The sequence below is a fragment of the Lipotes vexillifer genome, unplaced genomic scaffold, assembly GCF_000442215.2.
Source record: "Lipotes vexillifer unplaced genomic scaffold, Lipotes_vexillifer_v1.1 scaffold977, whole genome shotgun sequence".
Taxonomy (NCBI): domain Eukaryota; kingdom Metazoa; phylum Chordata; class Mammalia; order Artiodactyla; family Lipotidae; genus Lipotes; species Lipotes vexillifer.
In genome coordinates, this window is record NW_006783088.1 from 316,308 (window position 1) to 332,091 (window position 15,784).

The 15,784-nt window shown below is 41.4% G+C and overlaps 1 protein-coding gene across 2 annotated transcripts in view; it reads left to right on the top strand.

Annotated features, from left to right (window-relative positions):
• Positions 1 to 8,814, top strand: part of PATL1 (PAT1 homolog 1, processing body mRNA decay factor) — a 36,031-nt gene extending 27,217 nt beyond the window's left edge. Inside the window, exons 15-19 of one of the 2 annotated variants that reach the window (XM_007455676.1) lie at positions 558 to 717; positions 4,501 to 4,656; positions 6,487 to 6,578; positions 6,675 to 6,824; positions 7,143 to 8,814. In XM_007455676.1, the coding sequence (XP_007455738.1) occupies positions 558 to 717; positions 4,501 to 4,656; positions 6,487 to 6,578; positions 6,675 to 6,824; positions 7,143 to 7,164 (580 nt within the window). In that variant the 3' untranslated portion in view covers positions 7,165 to 8,814. The remainder of the gene's footprint in view (positions 1 to 557; positions 718 to 4,500; positions 4,657 to 6,486; positions 6,579 to 6,674; positions 6,825 to 7,142) is intronic. The other variant, XM_007455677.1, reaches the window with a different exon arrangement.
• Positions 8,815 to 15,784: the final 6,970 nt, after the last annotated feature.

Genomic DNA, 15,784 nt, shown 5'->3' on the forward strand with positions numbered 1-15,784 from the left:
CAATTTTTGAAATGATGATTTTCAGTATTTATGAAACGAAGAATTACTTTTATTTTTTTTATCATTCTTTGAGACTATACCAAAACTCCACAGTAGCTTCTTTATTTATTTAGTTTTGGCTGCATTTGGGTCTTCGTTGCTGCGTGTGGGCTTTCTCTAGTTGCGGCGAGCAGGGCTACTCTTTGTTGCAGTGTGCGGGCTTCTCATTGCGGTAGCTTCTCTTGTTGCAGAGCGTGGGCTCTAGGCGTGCGGGCTTCAGTAGTTGTGGCACGCGGGCTCAGTTACTCAGTGACATGTGGGATCTTCCCGGAGCAGGGCTCGAGCCCATGTCCCCTGCATTGTCAGGCGGATTCTTAACCACTGTGCCATCAGGGAAGCCCCGAAGAATTACTTTTTATTATTTGATTGAGAGTTGGAGAAGTAATTCTATTTTGTAGTACAGATAATTGCAGAGTGAAAATAAATGCAGTGTATTCACTCAGTAACATGTGAGAGGAAAAAAGGGATTTTTTACATTATTCTTGCTGACCTAAGTTAGCATTTTTCTTTCCCTGCAGGCCCAGTGATGACCACTTTGTACAGATCATGTGCATCAGAAAAGGGAAGAGAATGGTTGCCCGTATTCTTCCTTTCCTCTCCACAGAGCAAGCAGCTGACATTCTCATGACAACAGCCAGAAACCTCCCTTTCCTTATCAAGAAGGATGCACAAGATGAGGTGATCCATGTGTGGGACATCTTTCCTTTGGATCTTCATAGTTGAAAAGATTTCTAGAATCCAGATTTCTTTTTGTCCCCTTTTCCCTTTTGTATTCTTTTATCTTTGGCAGAGTGATATGATTATTTAAAGCAAAAACTTTACTCCAGGCCTGTATTTTTAATGTCACTTTTTATCCAACAGACCATGTTCCTAAACAGGAGGAAAGCAGTAATTCTGTCTTACTGGAAGTAGTTGTAAAAGCTGTGGCCTGTATCAGAATTGCTTCTGGGAAGCAGATAATTCAGCCCTACGCCAGTCGTGCTGAATCAGAATTTACAGAGAGACGATCGGGGCTTCTGGGTTTATAACAGCATCCCCAGCTGAATCTGATGCTCACTAAATTTGCAACTTATGATCTTATTGACCGGTAGACTTAGTTGAATGGTGTCCCACAGGAATTGGGCCAGTGCTTTTAAATAATTTTATCTAACCTAAACTGGGTTGGAATTTGAAACATGATTATCAAGTTTATAAGTTAACTCTTGGTAAGAATTGCTCTCTGCTTATGCGTGTCGTAATACTTGAAAGATTAGCACAATTTAAAATAGTCTTAGAATTTCAAAACAAGGAATTGATAAGGTTAGCACAAAGGGCTAGTATTACTAAATGTGAGATTCAGAATAATAGAATTTATGAGCGTGAACCTGAAAGATGTGAAAATTATTCCTTCTGAAATGATAATAGAATTGAAAGAATTTCTTCATTCAGCAAATATTTATTGAATACTTCTATGTACCAGGCACATTTAGGTCCTAGAAATATAGCACCTAGTTCTAGGTGCTGAGAGTTGGGAATCCAAAGATGCCTGCTTTGGTAGAGCTTATCTGCTAGTGAGGAAAACTTGGTTAAGTGTAGAGACTAAGTTTTTACCTGTATGCGTTAAAGAGTAATAGACCACATCTCTAAACACCATTTTTTTGAAGTAATAGCGTGTTCCAGGTCCTGAGGTATAAAATGTACGAGATAATTCTGGAATATCTTGTATCAGAAAGCATGGAAGCTAAAAGATTACTAGGGTCCTGTGTAAAAGATGCACAGACCAATTTGAAGGGGTCTCCTTTTGGTCAAAATGGGATAATTTGCATCAGAAAGAAAAATTATAGGAGTGGATTGAAGTAAATCAAATATATTTAATTTAATGAGTTCATAATGGTATGAAAAAAATACACTAATCACCTTCAGAGGTTGCTAGGCTATCAACTCATTATTCTGAAAAGTGGTAAATAAAGGAAAAGCATTTATCCTGCCGCATTACAACCAAATGTCATCGTGACCAGAGAGTGATAATAGAAAAGTTCTTCTTTATAGAAGGTATATCAGCTAATAAATTCAAAAGAAATGATAAAATTAGAAAATTGCAGTTTTACAGCTCCTAATGGAAAAGCAATCAATCTAGGCAGCAACCATTACTGGTGCTGCAAAAGCATTAGGTAAATGGTGGATGGGGACCTTTACGGTGGTTGGAGCAGGCTGGCGACACCCGAACCCACTGATGACTGTTTTTGGTTTTATTTATGTATGTATGTATTTATTTATGGCTGCATTGGGCCTTCATTGCTGCACGCAGGCTTTCTCTAGTTGCAGTGAGTGGGGGCTACTCTTCATTGTGGTGCACAGGCTTCCCATCACAGTGGCTTCTCTTGTTGCGAAGCACGGGCTCTAGGCACGCGGGCTTCAGTAGTTGTGGCACATGGGCTCAGTAGTTGTGGCTCGCAGGCGCTAGAGCGCAGGCTCAGTAGTTGTGGCGCACGGGCTTAGCTGCTCCGCCTCATGTGGGATCTTCCTGGACCAGGACTCGAACCCGTGTCCCGTGCATTGGCAGGTGGATTCTCAACCACTGTGCCACCAGGGAAGTCCCCCAGTGTTGACTGTTAACACCACTAAGGGGGACAACCGGACACTATGTGCATCTTGATGTGATGCGGTAGAAAACACACAGCTCTCTGCATGAAGTTTTCTTGCCATGCACCACCCTGACCCCTCCATTGAACTTGAATTGTATCGAACCTCTAATTATCAGTTTTTATGGGGAAAAACAGAGAATGGTGAAACCTGTTAAGTGTCACCACAGGGGTGCAATTAGCCAGTTCCAAACTATGGGACAAATGACCCAGTTTCTTCAACAAATAAATGGCATGAGAAAAGGAGATGGACAGTGACAAAGGAGCTATTAACAGATTTTAAAAGCGTTACCAGCCAAATGCAATGTGTGGATTTATTTGAATCATGATTAAAATAAATCAGCTACTGGGACTTCCCTGATGGTCCAGTGGTTAAGACTCCACTCTCCCAATGCAGGGGGCCTGGGTTCGATCTCTGGTCAGGGAACTAGGTCCCACATGCTGCAACTAAGAGTTCGCATGCCGCAACTAACCATCCCGCATGCTGTAACTAAGACCCAGCGCGACCAAATAGATAAATATTTAAAAAGTAAAAATAATAATTCACATTGCTGGTCCTAGACTGAATGTCCATCAAGCTAGGATGGGCATGTACCATATTGGCCAAAGCATTGAGGAAAGCCTTTGCTGTGTTGGACTATATTAACTGATGGCATTTAAAAAAAAAAAAAGAATAAGCTGTTAAAAGACATTTTTGAGACAGTTGGACAGACTGAATTTGGAATAAATATTGGATGATAATTAAGGAATTAAACTTTGTTAGGTGTGATGATATTGTGAGAGATTTTGTTAGCGATGCCAATTGAAGTATTTATGGATGGAATGATCTTATATGGGAAGCACATAGATTTAATAAGGTTGGCAACCTGTTGTTGATTGAATTGTTGAAGTTAGGTTATGGATATGTGGACTTCACTATACCGGTCTTTGTACTTTTGTGTATGTTTAAGAATGGTTTCATTTTTAAAGCTCTGTTTATTTAGAGTAGTAGATCATGAAAAGGAGTTTTCTGCATCCTTGGATGCTGTTTAAAGTAGAACCAGCCATCACTTTTTATGCCATGGGCATTGAGTGCTGGAAGCACCCTCAATTTCCTTTCAAGTGTCATAACCTAGTTATACCAGTAGCTCTGTATTTTAACTTCCCAGTCCGGGCCTTAAGGCAAAACAGAATGAGTGGACCAGCAAGCTGGAATCCAGCAGCCTTGGAGTCTGGTTCTAGCTCCTAGCTTTGTAAACAAACACTGAGTTTCTGATCACTTAGCTTCTCTAATAATCTATAAAAATTGATTAATCATTTCCTCATTGAGCTTTTATAAAAAGATAAAACAAGGTACAGTTAACTCTGAAAATACTTCTCGATAACTCTGTAGCACTGAGAATTTTACCTGTGTTAGAGTCCCTCTCACAATATATTAAAGTTGCCAATTTACTCATGGCTTCTCCTCTATACCTTAGACCCCTGAGGGTCTGTCCTGTTTACTATTTGTTTTTACCTCACACGCCTGGAACACTGTAAGCATCTAAATATTTGTGGAGTGAATACTGATGTTTTATCGTGAATCTTGCTATGTATTTGAGAAGTGATTTTTACACCCTTGGTTCACACAAGTAATGCTGTTTCCTTTACAAGTTGAGTTGAAAAAGTTCTCAGTAGCTACCATAGAATCCGCTGTTAAGATGCTGGTAGTATCTGCTAGGCTTGTCAGCCCTTTTTGGTTAAATCTTGCCTTGGGACGTTGAATATACAACTGAGCATCCTTCCATCCGTGCCCACTGATGGGGTGTGACTGAAGTAACAGTTGCCGAGATGTAATGCCCTTTTTATTTTTTTTTGGTAGGTGCTGCCATGCTTATTGAGTCCCTTCTCTCTTCTCCTCTATCATCTTCCATCAGTGACTGTCACCAGCCTTCTGCAACAGCTAATGAACCTACCTCAGAGTGCAGCTGCACCAGCACCCTCCAATCCTCACCTCACTGCTGTGCTCCAGAACAAGGTGGCCTTGCCCTTTTATGTCCCTGAACTTTGAGAGGCATTTAAATTTGAGTTATGAGTAAAAATAATGACTGCTGTGGCAATTGTAAAAAAAAAAAAAAAGGCTTCCTTCAGCCTTTTACATTAAACTTATAGTGATAAAAACTAGAAATAACAGTGGTTTCAACAAAATAGAACGTTCTGTATCTCATGTGGAATAAATCTGGTATGGTGACTGCATGGTGCCAGGGGTACAGGCTCCTTCAGTTTCCCTTCTTTGCCATCCTTAGCAGTGGCTGCCATGCTTGTGACCTCTAATGGTCCATGATGGTTGTGGAATTCAAGGTTCCACTTTGCACCAGGAAGAGAGGTGTGTTTAGAAGGCCAAGAGGTGTGGAGTAGCTGTCTGTCCTCCTTATTGGGACCTTTTCCAGGAGCTCTAACCACCAACTTCTCCTTAATCTCAATGGCCAGATCTTAGTCACATGCCATGCCTAAACTGCAGGGAAGGCTGGAGAACATCTTTTAGTTCACGCCATTGTCACCACAAATAAAATCAGATCTAATAGGAAAGGAAAGCATACAGTATTAGGTAGATAATTAACGGTCTCTGTCATAAGAGACTATTTCATATTTCATCTACATCAGGTTAAAGATCCAGAGACTCCTAGGGGAAGCAGGATACAGAAGAACATCATGAGCTTTTAGACAGAGCACGTTTCCACTCCTTCTCTGCCACATCCTAGCTCTGTGACCCTGAACAGATTATTTCACTTTGCTGAGCCACACTTTCCTGATCTGTAATGTGGAGGTGATGAGGTCAATGTCTTAGTTGTCCTGTTTCTTAGATGAGAAAGCAGCCATGAACGGTTCAGTATAATGCCTGGTACACAGTGAACACTCACTAAGGGCCGTCTGTTACAGTAGAGGGAAAAGTAGACCCAAGGCCTCTTTCTTCTTATACCTGAAAACCTGCCAAGCATGGCTCGGAAGGGCCGTGAGTACCTCAGAGGCTGAGAGGGTGATGGTGCCTCAGGGGACATAAGACAGGGGTTCTGGGGTAATCAGTTGTGTGCCTTCCATGTTATTTGGTCTCTTAGCTTTAATTTTGATAAAGACAGTAGAAAAGCATGAAGTCAGACAAGGTTATGTAACCCGTTGTTTTTCCGACAATGACATGAAGGGAGCTTTTTCGGAAAGGCAAGGTTATCCTGTATGAGGTGAACTCAGAAAGGAGGGATGGAATCCCAAAATATCCCCAGCTTCTCTTTATGGTCCATTATAGCTGTGGTTCATACATTTAACCTAGGACTTGAACATCCTCTCTAAGCCTTTATATTTCCAGATATGTGTGTCCTTTTTTAAGGAAAATTTCTCTTCATTCCCTGATCATCCCAGTTACCTTTCTTTGTATGTTTTCTCACAGGTCTTAACACCATTTTTCTTAATTCAAATTCTATTTAATGTTTTTTATTCTATGAACTTTAATTTTCTGTATCAAAATTTGTCTTCATTTAACTCTCCCTTTTAATCCATTTCTGTTCTAGTAAACAGGAGAAAAGCTAAATCCCACATTACCCATGGCAAGGAGAAATTATCTTGTCCTGTCAGGGTAGGGTGGGGTGTGGAGGACTGCTGGACACTGGGGCTTCCTGTTTCCTTTGAGGGAGCTTGTTGCTGCCATGCCAGGAGAAGGACACAGCCTCTCGGCTCGGCCCGATTCCACAGAGCAGCACAGCAGTGGGGTTCTTTTGATCCAGCGCCGTTACCCATCTAGCGCTGCGGTCCGCGCAGCAGCCGTCCAGGAGGACTGGGTGCAGCGCCGCGTGACGCCCTCTGTCTCCTCTCGCAGTTCGGCCTGTCACTGCTCCTCGTCGTGCTGAGCCGGGGGGAAGACCTGCAAGGCTCAGAGCCCGCTTCAGAATCAACGCAGAGCAACCAGTGGTCAGTCCGGACTGTGTTTCTTCTCTTATTTTAAATTCTTTTAGGTAATCTTTTCATTCTTTTTTTTATATTGTTATTTTTGATTTTCCCTTTCAGGACGGAGGTGATGTTCATGGCAACCCGAGAACTTCTGCGGATTCCCCAGGCAGCCCTGGCCAAGCCAGTCTCTATACCCACAAATCTAGTATCCCTGTTTTCTCGTTACGTTGACCGACAGAAACTGAACTTGCTGGAGACAAAACTGCAGTAAGTTGGAAACAGGAGAGTTCCACATCTCACTGAAGTTGGCACTTTAGAAGTTATGTTGAGGAGGCTGGGGGGGCCATAAAACTGCATTTGGTGGAAGAGATTAAAGATTTCTGTCAAATACATGAGTATCTGCGGGATATAAAAGACTGTATTGGATGCAACAGAACCCTCATTGTTAAATAAATGCGAAGGGTACAGATATCTTAGGTGTTTTGTTATGAGAGTTCATACAAGGATGTAACTCTGATACAAATGACTGATTTCTGTTTTAACTCATTTATACAGGTTTCCTTTCTCTCTTTCTTTGTACCGTAGGCTAGTTCAGGGGATACGATAAAAGATCTCCACATGTGTCCTGTACCTCCTTTTGGCTGCCACCTGCACTGCTGCCATCACCAATGGAGTGTTGTTTTTAATGAGGGAGGGAAGGCAGCTTATTCCCCAAAGCGTCTTGTGGGACCGGTTCCTGTCCACGGGGGCTGGCTCTGAACGCCAGCTATTTCCCCACTGGTCTGTGAAATTTGGCCGGGTGATACTTCTGCTGGTTTCTTCTTACCTTCTGTGTTACAATTCTGCATGTCCTACTTTTACTCAGTTCTTCTCAATTTTGCATTTTCTTTGCCCTAGAAACACAAATATAATCTCTCCCTTTATCCCACCACCACTACTCCAGTTCAGAGTAGATTGTAGCTTGCCAAAGGATTCCTTCCCTCATCCTACTGAAGTCTTTTCTCATTGCCCCATATTAATATGACTGTAGGAGAGCCAGTTAAGTAGAAGTCTATATATATGCGCACACACACACCCCTATACACACACTTATGTGGTCTCCAAAGGATGCTTAAAGAATGAGTTTTAGATTGATAAATATTTAGGTGACACAACCCTTCTTTAACCCCAAACCAGTTGATGTATTTTTAATCTGTTTCTCATCCCTCTTGTAATGAATTTGGTGGGTTCTACTTGTTTTCGTATAAATATAGGGTATGGAGCACGTTTAATAAAACCAGAACTCTTAATTGGCTGCTGCCCAGCTCTAGGCTGAGAAGTTCTTCATCTCCTCCCCACTTGTATTTCCTTTGGTTCTGTCCACCTCAGTGAAAACAGCACACGGTTAAGCCTTTTTCCTGCTACGACTGCAGTGTACTTGAGCCTGTCCCCTCAAGTGCATGGAAGATTGCCCAAGATGCCCCTAACCTAGAGCCCGCTTCCCCAGTGCAGCCTTTGCACACCCAGTCTGTCGTCCTGAGACTACTTCCGTAAGCCATGCTTTCACTTCCGTCTTTTCTGTTTTTATTTGGTGCCATGGGGAGAAACTTCCACACCTAACCATGGAAGCTGAGTCCGGCCTGCGCTGCTCTTCAGCTTCGTCCACACTGTGGGCAGAGCTGCCGTCCCTGCTGCTGCATCCCACCCAGGTCCCATCCCCAGGCAGCCAGGGGCCTGGGTCTGAATGCGAGCAGGGACAAGCCTGCTGTGACCCTAGTCACTTATCCCTCCCCCATTCAGCAGTCAACCAGGATAAGGGGTTTTGATCCCTGGTGATTATAGCCCTCAAGAAAATTAAACCTGAATTAATTTCACATGACTGTCCTGATGCACATTTTGCTGTTCTAGCCTTTTCGAATGTAGTGGGGGGACAGGTTATGATATTTAATGAGATTAAACGTTTTGCACATAAATGTACAACAGTAAGGTCCTCAGTTATATCCAGCTCTCCTTGTTCTCCACCTCCATTTCTTCCCGTTCAGTGGCCCTAGGTTCCACCAGCTGTTCCCCATGACATTCCCTAGCTTGCCCTCTGCCATCATTTTCCACTAGGCGCCTTTCCTACCTTCCCTTCACAACCGATCAAGTGAAGGCTTGATTATTATTTCTTCTTTTCTGTGCTTTATCTTTTTTGTTTGGTTTTAATTAATAAAAATTAAAGTTTCTAAATTTACATTTTTATAGGGTATTGTAAATAAAAATAAATTGTATACTTGAAAAAAATATGTGCCTCCATTTCTATTTATTACTTCTGAACATGCTTTTTAATGTGTTTCTAGCATATTTAGGTAGACCTCTTGGTGTTGGGGATTGGTAAGGGTATTATTACCTAATTTTTTATCTTTTTTATTTTGTCATAAGGGAGACAACACATAAAGATCTATCTTGTTTACATGATAACTTTCCTTTAAAAACCTAGGGTGCTTTCAGGACTTCCCTGGTGGCGCAGTGGTTGAGAACCCATCTGCCAGTGCAGGGGACATGGGTTCGAGCCCTGGTCTGGGAAGATCCCATATGCCGCGGAGCAACTAAGCCCATGTGCCACAACTACTGAGCCTGTGCTCTAGAGCCCAAGGGCCACAACTGCTGAGCCGACGTGCTGCAACTACTGAAGTCCGTGCACCCTGGAGCCTGTGTTCCACAACAAGAGAAGCCACCGCAGTGAGAATCCCGTGCACAGCAACGAAGACCCAATGCAGCCAAAAATAAATAAATAAATTTATTTAAAAAACAGAAAGCCTTTTAAAAAAACCTAGGCTGCTTTCGACCACTGTCATTTGCCCGCAACTTTTTCTTTTATATAAATTTATTTGTTTGTTTGTTTGTTTTTGGCTGTGTTGGGTCTTCATTGCTGTGCGCGGGCTTTTCTCTAATTGTGGTGAGCAGAGGCTACTCTTCATTGCAGTGCACGGGCTTCTCATTGTAGTGGCTTCTCTTTGTTGCGGAGCATGGGCTCTAGGCACGCGGGCTTCAGTAGTTGTGGCTCGCTGGCTCTAGAGCACAGGCTCAGCAATTGCCGCACACAGGCTTAGTTGCTCTGTGGCACGTGGGATCTTCCTGGACCAGGGCTCAAACCTGCATCCCCTGCACTGGCAGGCAGGTCCTAACCACTGTGCCACCAGGGAAGTCCCTCCTCTCCAACTTTTAACTACAAAGCAGAATTATAAATTTCAGTAGATGGACTGCAGTTCATCTGCATCTCTAGGCATATGAGACTTTTTAAAAAAATTTTTGGCTGCGTTGGGTCTTTGTTGCTGTGTGCAGGCTTTCTCCTGTTGCAGTGAGGGGGGGGCTACGCCTCGTTGCGGTGGCTTCTCTTGCTGCTGAGCACGGGCTGTAGGCTCACAGGCTTCAGGAATTGTGGCTCACGGGCTCTACAGCACAGGCCCAGTAGTTGTGGCGTGTGGGCTTAGTTGCTCCGCAGCATGTGGGATCTTCCTGGACCAGGGATCAAACCCATATCCCCTGCATTGGCAGGTGGATTCTTAACCACTGTGCCACCAGGGAAGTCCCGGCATATGAGACTTTTTAAAGAAACTTCACATAGCCCAGTTTGGCCTTAAGCTGCCCTCATGGTTAGTATTTCCTTAGCTCTCATTTATATCTCCTCAGAAGAGGTGGAAAAAAGTTGGTCATTCTTCATAGTGAATTCATGTTAATTATTTCAAACTTATCACAGCATTATTCATAATAGAAAAATTAGAAATAGCCTAAATGCCCAAGATCACAATAATGGCTAAGTAAATGATAATCTGTGTCATGGACAATTAGAATATTTAACCATGGAAAGTGTTTATGATCTAGTATGGGGGAAAAGCAGAAAGTATATATGCTTTGAATCCAATTCTTTTTTTAAGAAAATGTATATATGATGAGAAAAAAATTGGGAGGATATGCCCCTGCAGTTACCCCTGAAGGTATCCATCTGTAGATGGCGGGATTATGGGGAACTTTCTTTTGCTTTCAGTATTTTCCAAGTCTTCCATAGAGAAAATGCATTGCTTATATTCTTAGAGGAAATATTGTCTTTGAAGAGCTTAGTTACATGGGAAAATACTTAATATAATGTTAAGTATAAATAGTTTTTATATGTGTATATGACTTAATCTGTGTGGGGACAAAAATGGGAAAGGAATGCAATCAAGGGTGATCAGAGAGCAGTGGATGCCTTTAAGGGGACGGGTTGTGGAGGACTTTGTGTGTAGTTGATTGTTCCTGCTTTTCCATTGTCCAAATTGTCTTCAATGAGCAGGTATTGCTGTTACAACCAAAAGGGGGTTATTCTCTAAAAACAGCTAAAATTAGTAAGCCCTCTACTTTCTGGTGAGAAAATAAGTTCTAGTGGGACAAAAATGTCTGACCTAGTTGTGCTTGATTTCAGAGCCAGTGCATTTGACTTTGTAGCAGATGAATGTGCTGAAAACAATATGTGAAAGCAAGGCAATTGTCCTGTGAGATGTGGTCAGGTATTCCACTATTGAACATTTAAAATGATATACTAGGGACTTACCTGGCTGTCCAGTGGTTAAGACTCTGTGCTTCCACTGCAGGGGACACGCGTTCGATCCCTGATTGGGGAACTAAGATCCCACATGCCATTCAGCATGGTGAAAAAATAAAATGATGTACCAGTTGAGGGGGTCAAAGAACCACTTTGATAAGTCCAAGCCACATCTCCCATATGTACACGAAATTGCATTTTTTCCTGACTGCTAAATCAAGATGGATGGATCCCAGCTCCATCTCCAGAAAGATCTGCTCAAGTCCATTTTGGTCTAAGTGCCAGTCAGCTGCTAGCTTTCACCAAACCTGCCCTATCAATCGTCAGGAAGGCCAGGACGATCTTCTGAATTTGATAGAGGTCACTGGATGCCCTCCACCCTCTACTTTTGGAGAGCAATAGTGTCCATTGTGTGAAAAGTCAAAGTGGGAGATTGGAAGGCATCTTATACTTTCCTTCACCCGGCTACGTTTAAATATATTGATACTGTGATCCTTAAGAAATTTATATATGGGTTTTTAGGCAACAAGTCTTTAATCTGAGGAATCCGTATCTTAAAATCACCATTTACCTTCTTGAAGCAGAGGCACAGTTGTGAATAGATTGCAGGTCTCATAACAGCCTCTACTTTGCCTTTTATTTTGCGAATGTTGCATGTAAGGCTGTTCCAAGGAGCTTGTCATTTATTATTCAGTGTGACTCTCTAAGCTCCCCAATTTAGCCAAGTTCATTCTCCAAGGCAGTATTAACCTAAATCAGACCTGAGAGCTGGGAAACATCTAGAAGGGGGCTAGGTAATCAGTGATGTGTGCACTTTGCCAGTTGCGAATAGAATCCCTTATAAGTTGCTTAGATTTTACCAATCTAAAAAGAATTCCACCACCACCACCACCCTGGAAAAACCATGGCTAACAGTTTGGCATATTGTCCTCTAAGTGATTTTTCTATGCAATTGCATACATAGATAGAATGGTAGATATTTTTACTTTTTTACTCAGTACATTGTGGATATCTTTCTGTGTTAGTATATAGAGAGGTATCATGTTTGTTTTAGTGGTTGTATGGTGTTCCACTGTGTGCCATAATTTATTTAACTGCTCCCCTATTAATAGATTCAATCTCCAAATATTTTTTGCCAGTCATTAGTGTTCATCCAACAGTGAACAAAGGTAAACCCACAATATCGCCTTACATTTCTATAGGGTTTTTTTTATAGTGTAAAAAGAACACTAACATTCATTTTCTAGTTCAGATCTTCTCTGTAACTTTTTGAAATAGAATGGGCAACTGTAATTGTACAGTACCAAAACGAGATCAGCAAGACCATCCAGCTAGTAAGGGCTAACACTAGGATTTAACCCGTAAAGTTTCAAGCTCCACATCTAGCGTCCCGGCTACAAGAAGCCTCCTGTTCCTGGACTCAAGTTTCATGTAAGAGCCACCTGAGAAGCTACAAGCATTTAAGGACACATCTGCAAACCCTTTTGATTGGGTTTTAATACCTTCATTTTCAGTAGACAGATTAAATAATTCCCTCTCAGTAATGTCCAAAAAAGGTAATTCATGTTTTAACTATTGGAGCCAATTGCAATATATAAGGACCTGAATTACAGAAAGGCAGCTGTCAGGCATATGTATGAGCCTTTTGGTTTAAGCATCTTGAACAGGAGATTTAAGAAAAGATTTCCTTCCATACCACTTCATCCCAATATTTTGAAATGCATTTTTTATATTAGATATATTCGGTCACAGGTGGTTGGCTCACTCATTAGTTCACTGCGTTAATATGTGAACTCCACAAATGCAGCAATTGCCTTGTTCACAGCTATGCCCCAATTCCCAGCACAAGGGCAACACCTAGCAGGCATCCAACAAATGTCTTGTTCATAAAATAGTTGGGCTGTGAAGAAACAGCTTAAAGGGGTTATTCAGAGGACAGACCTTAATGTAATAAGTTAATCTGTGTGTGCAAGGCCCATTCCACACTACATTGTCACCCATTTTATCACAACAACCCCTAGGTCAGGAACAATTTGATAAAGTAAATCAGACAAACGTTTGTGAATGTCCAGCGTTACTCCAGGTCCAGTGGTGACAAAAACAAAGGCTCTGCCCTGGGAGGATAGTTGGTGATAAGTGCTAAGAAGAGAACAAACAAGGGTAAAGGAATGAAGAGTGATGGGATTTGTACCTTAGACAGAGAGGCCAGGAAAGGCCTTGATGGGCATATGATATTTAAGCAGGTACATGAATAATGAGAAGAGCACGGCCATGCGAAGGTCTCAGAAGAGCAGCCCAAGTAAAATGCAGGAGATGGCCTCTGCCTGAGATGAGAATGGGTGAGGAGTTCACGGGACCACGGCGGGTTAACGTCGCTAGAGTGAAGGGAGCTGGGAGAGTGACCACACTGCCTTGAAGGGATTTATTCACATTGCAACGGGAAGCCTTTGCAGAGTTCTTAAGGAAAAAGTACAAAACATCTGATTTATGCTTTTAAAAGTCACTTTGCTGGCTGGGGGCTATAAATTAGGAGTTTGGGATTAACAGATACACACTACTGTATAAAATAGATAAACAAGGACCTACAGTATAGCACAGGGAACTATATTCAGTATCTTGTAATTATAAGGGAAATAACCTGAGAACGATTAGATAGATAGATAGATGGATAGATAGATAGATAGATAACTGAATCGCTTTGCTCTTCACCTGAAACTAACACAACATTGTAAATCATCTATACTTCAATTTTTTAAAAATCACTTTGCTGGAAATTCCCTGGCTGTCCAGTGATTAGGACTCGAGGTTCAATCCCTGGTCGAGGAACTAAGATCCCGCAAGTCGTGCTGCACGGCCAAAAATAAAATAAAATAAATTTTAAATAAATAAAAATCACTTTGTTGTATGGAAAAGGAAATCAGCAAAAGAAGGGGCCACTTATGAGAAGGCCTCACAACACTGTTCCTACTCTACAGAATGAGGAGAGCAAGCCTTTAAAAGGCAAAGTGACCGAGGGACTAATATTTTTAAAATAGATTTAGGATGGATGTTACCCTGGGGTGTAGGGGGGGGCTGTGGTTAAGAGAATGGGATTGGTATAAAGATGTAGGAAATAGGTCATTTATATTTCTTATGTTGAGTTGTGGGTTGACAGGGATTCATTTTATTTTTGTGCTTCGTCACTTTTATATATCGTGTTCTGTGAATGTTATGGGCTGAATTTTGTCCCTCATAACTCATATTGAAATGCCATTTGCAGCAACATAGATGGACCTAGAGATCATCATACTAAGTGAAGTAAGTCAGAGGAAGACAAATATATGATATGCCTTATATGTGGAATCTAAAAAAATGATACAGATGAACTTATTTACAAGACACAAATAGAGTCACAGATGTAGAAAACAAACTTATGGTTACCAGGGGGGAAGGGGGAAGGGATAAATTGGGAGATTGGGATTGACATAATCATACTACTATATATAAAATAGATAACTAATAAGGACCTACTGTATAGCACAGGGAACTCTACTCAATACTCTGTAATGGCCTATATGGGAAAAGAATCTAAAAAAGAGCAGATATATGTATATGTAAAACTGATTCACTTTGCTGTACAGCAGAAACTAACACAATGTTGTAAATCGACTATACTCCAATAAAAATTAAAAAAAAAAAAGCTCAAGTTGGACTCCTAACCCTCAGTACCTCAGCATGTGACCATGTTTAGAGACAGCACATTTGAAGATGTATTAAGTTAAAATGAGGTCATTAGGGGAATTCCCTGGCAGTCCAGTGGTTAGGACTCTGAGCTTTCACTGCCAAGGGTGTGGGTTCAATCCCTGGTCCGGGAAGTAAGATCCTGCATGGCATAGCCACAAAAAAAAAAAAAAAAAAAAAAAAAATGAGGTCATTAGGGTGAGTTCTAATCCAATATAACTGGTGTCCTTACAAGAAGTGGTGGTGAGGACACAAGCACAGACAGCAGACCATATGAAGATACAGGGAGAAGACAGCCATCTAAAAGTCAACACCTCAAGACTTCCCTGGTGGTCCAGTGGTTAAGACTCTGCACTTCCACTGCAAGGGGCACAGCTTTGACCCCCTGTAGGTGAACTAGGATTCTGAATGCCACACAGCCAAAAAAAAATTAAAAATAAATAAGTCAACACCTCAGAAGAAACCAACCCAACACTTTGATCTCAGACTTCTAGCCTCCAGAATTGTGAGAAAATGAATTTCCATTGTTTAAGCTACCCCATCTTTGGTACTTTGTTATGACAGTCCTGGAAAACTAATAAGTTTAGGTGTCAAATATTTCATCATTAATTTTTTTTTAATTTTTAAAAATCCATAGGATAGTAGAAAAATATGTATCAAACTGTTAACAATGGTCATTTCTGGAAGGTGTGATTATGGGGAATTCTGATTTTCTATATTTACATTTCTGAACCCTTTATATTTTTTATAATGAGTATATTTTCGTTTGTATTTAAAGGAAGGAAGAAAAGGGAGAGAGAGGATGGACATGATTTGTCCAATATTGTAGTGAGTGTGTGGCAGAAAAGAAAAACTGGATTACATTTACAATCATTTTCCAACATTTCTCCATCTATCAGAGAAGCAGACATGTTGTATGGGACTTCCAAAACTGTTCCTTAAAAGAAAGGAAATTCCCTTTTGTCCT